General features: G+C 55.9%; 1 protein-coding gene across 1 annotated transcript; it reads right to left on the bottom strand.

Moving 5' to 3' along the window:
* Nucleotides 1–788: 788 nt before the first annotated feature.
* Nucleotides 789–5611, bottom strand: RBP4 (retinol binding protein 4). Its single transcript, XM_040991891.1, has 6 exons — nt 5558–5611; nt 5301–5429; nt 5047–5183; nt 4784–4890; nt 1498–1710; nt 789–1087 (listed from the first exon to the last, which is right to left on the bottom strand). Exons 2-6 carry the CDS (start codon nt 5409–5411, stop codon nt 1050–1052), a joined length of 606 nt encoding a protein of 201 aa, XP_040847825.1. The 5' UTR covers nt 5412–5429; nt 5558–5611; the 3' UTR covers nt 789–1049.
* Between the last annotated feature and the right edge of the window lie 1735 nt (nt 5612–7346).

Here is a 7346-nt window from a genome sequence, read left to right as displayed (position 1 = left end):
CTCCATACCACACATGAGTGTACAGCTCAGAGAAGCCATGGCATCAGCCAGAAGCCATACAGCCAAGGCACAGTGGAGCTGGATTTGGACTTAAAACCAAGACTGCCAGGAGCAAGAGTCCTGATGCTTTGGCAAGCTGGGAAATTAAGGCTAGTGCCTTTGCCTGTAGCTACACCCCACAGTCCTCAAGTGCTGCCAAAGGCCTGGGCCCTGCAGCTCTTCCCCAGGCCTCACTGCATTCCACCGCACCTGTCTCTCCCTCTGCATGCTCCGGGCAGGACATGCTGTGAGCTCTCCTTCAGACCCAGCTTCCAGGGCCCACTCAGCCAAGGAAACCAAGGCCTCCCTTCTCCTCAGCCTTTGGGCCACATCTGGAATCTGTGAGCCGTGAGCCATTGCTGCAGATGACACAGGGTGGGGGTCAAGAACTGTGCAGTACTCCTTGATACAGGCCTCTTGGCCACTCACTTCCAGGCCAGAGGAGGCTGCTGGCCAGCCCACTTCTCAGGCCTGGGCCTGCAGGAGGTCTCAGGCTCCCCAGCCAGCTCTCTTGGCCTCAGGGCCCTGGCAAGGCAGGTAGGTAAGGCCTTCTTGAGCTGATGAGGAATCTCTCTTCTCAGAAAGTGCAGAGAAGCCAGTTTTCAATCATGGAGAGAAGGCACTAGAAGAGGCCAAGAGTCTTAGTGCAAAGAGTCCCTCCTGATACATAAAAGGACACCCCCACCTGCCATACCAACCATAGGACTTCTCATTTTGGTTATGGATGTGAACACAAATACAACCTCAAATCAGTGGAAGCCAATGACTGTTTTAATAAAGTCTGGGACTCTAATCCTCAAACGCCATCCAAAAACTTTGGAGAAGATACACATTTGACCACAAAGGGATCTGCCTTTCTCACATGTGTTCTTCTGAGTCCTGAAGGTGCTGTGTTTACCCATGGAAGTGAGGCAAAAGGGGCTGATGAAACTCCAAAGATAAATAGAATTCAAAGACCGAAAGAGAGCGAACTGGAAATTTTCAAATAAAACTGTGCATGCTTGGTGTTGCTACAAGAGATTTCTTACTGACTTGCCATCGCAGTAACCTGGAACACAGAAAACAACGCTGTGAGTGACAGCAGGAGGGACTCAGCATGTGTGTGGATATCAACAGACTGGAAGCTGGGCTTGGTCCCAGTGCCTCTTGGCAGACAGGACCCCACAGTCACATGGGGCTGAGACTCCATTTCCAAACAGTGTTGGAAAAGGTTTAGGAGGGCAGTGGAGCCAGGGTGGAAAGTTATGAAGGGAGCAGAGTTACAGTATGCCCTTTTAGTTTTACTCCATTAAAACTGCCAGTGTTTGGGAGAGAAAAGGCCTTAGCCTGCTCCTGCATGGGTCCCAAGACAAAGCCTGGGAGATACCTGATTGATAAAGGCTTAAACAAATGCTCCTCATGCTCCCTTGGTGTGCGGGTGGAACCGGTCCCTGCACTTGACTGTGCCCACTCACTCACCGTTGTGCAGGATCAGCCTGTACTGCCGGCTCAGGCACAGCTCCTCCTGCCGCTGCCTCACCAGTTTCTGCACATCGGCAGGCAGGCCGTTGGGATCACGGGAGAAGACGAAGGAGTAGCTGTCAGCACAGGTCCCGTCCAGGTTGAGGAGGCGGCAGGAGTACTGCAGGGCGAATGTGTCGTAGTCTGTGTCGATGATCCAGTGGTCATCATCTGCAAGCCACAAAGACCACGGTGGCCATGAGCATCTTGCCCTCCGAGGGCTCACGAGCAGGGGGAGCGCGCAACCAGGCCTGGGATACATGACTTCCCGAAGCTGGCTGCATGTCCTCAGGAAGCAGTGGACTATGGAGAATGCTGTCAACTTCTGTAACATTGCACAGAGGAGGTGAGATGGGGCTTTTGCAGAAAAGCATCCTGGCCTTGCGGGGGACCTCATTCACTTCTGTGCTTTATGCCCCGATGTCCATGGGATGGAATCTTCCCCAAAGACGAGGGAGAATGTGGGCCCATGGAGAGCACAGCACATGGCCTCCCACTGTCTCCTTCACTGTCCACTACCTGTGTCTTCCAGGACTCAGGTCTCATAACCATCAACCTGTGCCAGCCCGGGCAGCAGGATGCGTGGTGTTCCATGCCCCACATCAGCTGATTCTCAGTCACACCACCAACCATGCCACCCTGCTGCCTCTCAGTCCCTCGAGAGACTGTGACATCTCTCTCCCTGCTGATGCCCGCTGCGTGAGCCTGCTCCCTGCTGGCAAAGCACCATCTCGCCTTGCGGGTGCATGATGCTCAGCAGCAGCTGTTACAGCTGACAGTGTGTGTGCTTCATGGCTCTCCCTACAGGGGCACAGCTGAGCGGCTTGAGAACCTAGTTTGTATTTATTCCTCACACTGGCATGCAAGCCAGAGGGAGTCAGGGCAGATGAAGGCAGTAAAAGCAGTAACAAAGGCAGGAAGGGAAGCCGCTGTCTCACGAAGGTGAGCAACTTGCCACAGGGAAAAAAAACCATGTTTGGGTTTATCCAAATAACCTGTGCCAGGATAAGAGTGCTGCAACCCAGGTGATGTATGACTGCTACGGGCACCTCCTGAGCACTGGGTTGTGTGCCAGGCATGGGAGGGGCCTTTCCCACTTGGTTTTCTAATATTTTTTGCATGATCCCCAGTGCACGCATTACCGTCTGTGACTCCCTACTGATAAACAAGGCAACTAAAGCATAGCAAAGTGAACTATTTCCCAGGACCACAGAGTTCAGGGCAGAAAAGGGAAGCCAACAAAGTGAATGATTCCAGGGCCTGCATGTGTAATCCACACCATGGGGCTCCTAATAAGATATAAACTTGGGGGAGAGGGGCTGAAACAAGAAGGCTTTGTGGCTCAATCCCACTTGCAAGTCTTGAAGCCATACATGTCCTGCCCTGACATGCATCCACAGTGCAGATAACCCTGGAGGAAGTAAGACCATCCCTGCCACTCGCCTGAAGTCACCTCTGGGTGTGCCTAAGGGACCTTGGAGGGCTGGCTTTGATTCAGCCCAAACCCAGCCCCCGCAGAAGGGCACACATCCAGGGGGTGGATCCCTGTCCACAGCATAGCCCCAGCCTGCCAGGTGAAGAACCAGCCACTCCCCGACCACCCGCACTCCCCAGGCCATGCCAGGGTACAGATGTCAGGGGCGAAGCTGTGGAATGATGAGAGCTCAGTGGTGACCACACCATTGCTGAACAGCTGGCCAGGAACAGAAGGCACGGAGCTGGACCTTATTCCCACCACACGTGCCCCCTCAGTCTCTCTTGCACATCAAGCCACATCTTCCTCACCCCTGAAGGAAGTCAATTGCCCGTTTATGGCGATCACAGGCGTTCCATACAAAAGAAAGTGCTTTGGAAACAGGACTCTGACCCATTACCCAGGAAGCTATTAGCTCAGCAGTGTGCAGCTTGTTTTTACCCAAATTACTGCCAAAATGTGAGTTTTGTCATTGGAACCAACACACAGAGCTTGGTTTTAGCAAACTTGACCACTATTCTTGATTTGAAAAGAAGGCCTGTACTGCTGGGGTTGATCTCCAGGTTCTTTTGGGTCAAACAGCTCAGGGATGAAAAGGTCAAATTGCTACAACCTTGCCCAGTCTCTTAGAGTACTGGCAAGAGCTGAACTGCCTGACCCTGTGGCAAAGAATGAGCCCAGCTCCTCAGTGCTTCCAGCAGCTGGGCAGGACTCCTTCTCAGAACAGGGTGTCCCGAGTGCTTCTGCTTAAGGGCATCGGGAGAGTTAGGAGGAGAGAGCTTGCTCCTGGCGCTGCTATGTGGCCAAGCGCCCTGACTCCTTTCTCACCATCCCAGGACACAGGACCACACTGCAGCTGTGTCTACAATCCACCCACACAGACTGGCTGTTAGTCCAAGAGCCAAGGAGAACACTTAAGAAAAGAACTGGCTCTGTCGAAGACCTGCAGCCCGCTGCTGGGATTCCTTTGGGAGAACACCCAAGACCCACAGCCAGACTGGGTGAACCAGTTGCTCCTTGTAGGTCTCAGACCCCAGAGTCCAGCCAAACTAGCTGCTGGGTGACAGGTGACACTTTTGACTAATGGTCAGAATAGTCCCGTAGGATCCAACCAAGTGAATGGCAGAGGCCTCGGTATCTGTGTAAGCCAAGAGAGCTCTTTAGATCGAATGATCTAGACCTGTGGTTCTCAAACCTCACTGTGCAATAGGCACATAACTTAGGAGCAATGGGATGGGAGAGAGGTAGCCAGCACATCTACTGTGTTCTCAAAACGATGCCAAGGGTCAGGATGCCTTTCTACACCCTCTGGATACAGGCACCACGTCTGAGTTTCAGCATTAGGGGGAAAAGAAGGAGCCCTCTGCCACCCAGAACCTTGGCATGGAGAGGCAGCACACCCGGAGTGCACAACCAAGACCTCCTCCATCTGTGACTGGAGGGGAGGAGTTCTCAGCCTCTGCGGGCTCACAGGTGGTTCGGTTCATGGAAATGGAGGGCAGGCTGACCTAAATGGAGTGGTGTGGGATGTAAGGATGCAGGAGGGAAAAACTTGGAGCTGAATTTGGACCAGGTTTCTCCATCAGGAGAGGATGACCAGCCCCTCCCAATCTCACGGTCCTAATCTCCAGTACCTCTGCTTATCTAGCCACTTGCAGATCTCCCCGCAGGAGCTCCTGGAACAGCAGCCCAGGCCCTCTCCGTAAGGTGTGCCTCCCCATCCTTGGGCATTCCAGGAGGCTGGAGCCCGACCCCCTACTTCCTACTCACTTCCTCTCTGGAGAAAGGAGGCCACACCCCAGTACTTCATCTTGAACTTCGCAGGGTCTTCGGTGTCTGTGAAGGTGCCCACCATGTCCGCGCACACGTCCCAGTTACTGCAAAGGTCAAAGGAACCCTGAGCCAAGCCCAGCCAGGCAAAAGGCTTAACCCCAACCCCGGGGGCCGCCTTCCCTCCCCAGCCGGGGTCTGGGGCTTGCGCCGCCGGGCAGGCTGGAGCGCATGCTTGGTGCCGCCCAGACGCCCCCACTGACTTCAGAAGCCGGACTCGGCCCTTGGCTGTGGCGCTCATGTGGCCGTTCTCGTCCACGGAGAACTCGGCGACGATGTTGTCCTGCAGAAAGAGACCCTCGGGGTCCTTCTTGGCCATGGCGTACCAGGTGCCTGCGAACTGCAAAAAGGATGCGTTCGAGGGGGCTGGGGGGGGGGGGGGTTGGCGTCTGAGCGAGCCCAGTGGGCGACGAGGCGAGGATGGAGCCTGTTGAGCCCCGGCGGGGCCGATACCTACACGAGCCTTGTCGAAGTTCTCCTTGACTCGGAAGGTGCTCACCCGGCAGTCGCGCTCCGCTTGGCCGCTGCCCAGCGCCGCCAGCAGCACGAGCGCCCACACCCACTCCATCTTGCCCAGGAGTCCGTCCTGTGGGGAAAGGCGGCGTGTGGCCGCCGCAGCCGTGAGCGCCGCGCAGCCGGGGCCCCCCAGCCCGTCCGCCCGTCCCCGGGCCGCCCTGTCTCGTCCCGTTCCGCCCGGGGACCGTCCCGTCTCACCACGGGGAGACGCGCGCAAGCCTGGCCGCCGCGTGCGGGCGCGCGTGGAGCGAGGGAGGCAAGCGCCGCGGGGCCGCCGGGCAGCTTTATAGCTCCGGGGGGAGGGGGTCGCGCTTTCGTAACCGCGCTGGGGTGAAAGACCGAAGGGGAGGTGCCGGGGCGGCCCGGCCGGCCAGCCCTTGCATAACGCGGCCTGACTCACCGCCGCCCGGGCGTCTGCACCTCCAGGGCCGCCCCGGGGGCTCTCGGCAGCCGGCGCTCAGGGTGGCCTCGGCGGCCCAGCCAACCCCTGCAGCCCGCGGCAATGGGCAGTGCAGGGCCCAGTCCTGGCCCGGGTGCCGGCCCTCGTGCCAGTGGCCGCCAGCTGCGGCCTGGCGTGGCCTCAGGGGCCGGGACGTTGGCTCGTGGCCTGAATGAGCCTGGCGGGAAGACACACAGCACGGTTGGCTGGTGGCCACAGCGCACCAGGAAGGCCTGGTGCGTTAGTGCCCAGGGCTGGCACGTCCAGATGGGTCCCTCCTCTGCTCTCAGAGGATCTGTTGAGCAGAGTTGGGAAAGAGTTTGACCGAGTAATTTTTTCATTTTATAAAGGAAGCATTTTACACACTTTTAGGAGAGTCGCCGAGCCCTCGGCGTCAGTGTTTGTTTAGTTCCAATATGAAACGCCCTCCCTGTCGAATATTCTGTGGAATATTCTGGTCAGCAGCGGAAATGCTTCGGCAGCCTTCTGCAGTTGACTTCTTAGTTGCTACGCTGGCCTTAAGCCGCAGTGACGCGCAGCTACTGACGGTTGCATGCGCCTTTCTTTCATGGATGCATTGCAATTGAGTTTTGTTTTCAGAACAAATAAGGTGAGTTGCGCTATGGACCAGGGAGACAAAGGGACGAATTCTGTGACCTCATGGATCAAGGCAAGGGGCATGACGGTCACAAGAGGTTTCACCCAGATAATGGCACCCGACATTCACCAGAACTTTTTTTCTCTTTGAAAGAATTCCGCTTGTCCGATAGGTAGAACAGACAGCTTTTGATGAAAAGGGAACTTTTCTTAGTAATATGCCCAAGGAAGACTTTTAATTTTTTATTTATTATCGGAAAGTTAGATTTACAGAGAGAAGGAGAGGCAAAGATCTTCCACCCGCTGATTTATTCTCCAAGTAGCCACAATGGCTGGAGCTGAGCCGATCTGAAGCCAGGAGGCAGGAGCTTCTTCCTGGTCTGCCATGTGGATGCAGGCTCCCAAGGTCTTGGGCTGTCATCCACTGCTTTCCCAGGCCACAAGTAGGGAGATGGAAGGGAAGTTGAGCAGCTGGGACAAGAACCGGCACCCATATGGGAGCCCCATATGGGATCCCCATATGGGTCCCATGCAAGGGGAGGACTTAAGCCACTAGGCTACCATGCCAGGCCTAAGGGACAATCTTTTCTTTAAGTTCCTTCCGGCCAGTGTCGGTTGGAAGCCTGAAGTCAGGGATGCAGGGATGAAGGGGAAGGTGCTTCGGTACCCAGAGACCCGGAGCATGCTGGTTCCTAGCTCAGCCCTTTGTCTCGTACCTGGGTGCTACTTCTGGTCCCTGAGAAGAACCCTGTGGCTTCTTTCAGCTTCCCACAGCCATCTGGACAGCTGCTTGCTTGGTTCTCTGCATCCTTTCTCTCCCCCCTTCACCCCCGCTCCAGTTTGAGTCCCTCCCTCCTTGGGGTGCCAACACTGTGCTTAACTGCTTGCTACCCCGAGTTTTTTAAGCAAAGGCTGTTTCTGGCCAGCGAACTTGTTGAAGCTTCTGGATAT

This window comes from Ochotona curzoniae, unplaced genomic scaffold (assembly GCF_017591425.1).
Source record: "Ochotona curzoniae isolate NIBS_2020 unplaced genomic scaffold, NIBS_Ocur_1.0 contig_66, whole genome shotgun sequence".
Lineage (NCBI taxonomy): Eukaryota > Metazoa > Chordata > Mammalia > Lagomorpha > Ochotonidae > Ochotona > Ochotona curzoniae.
This window is presented reverse-complemented; position numbering and strand designations above follow the sequence as displayed.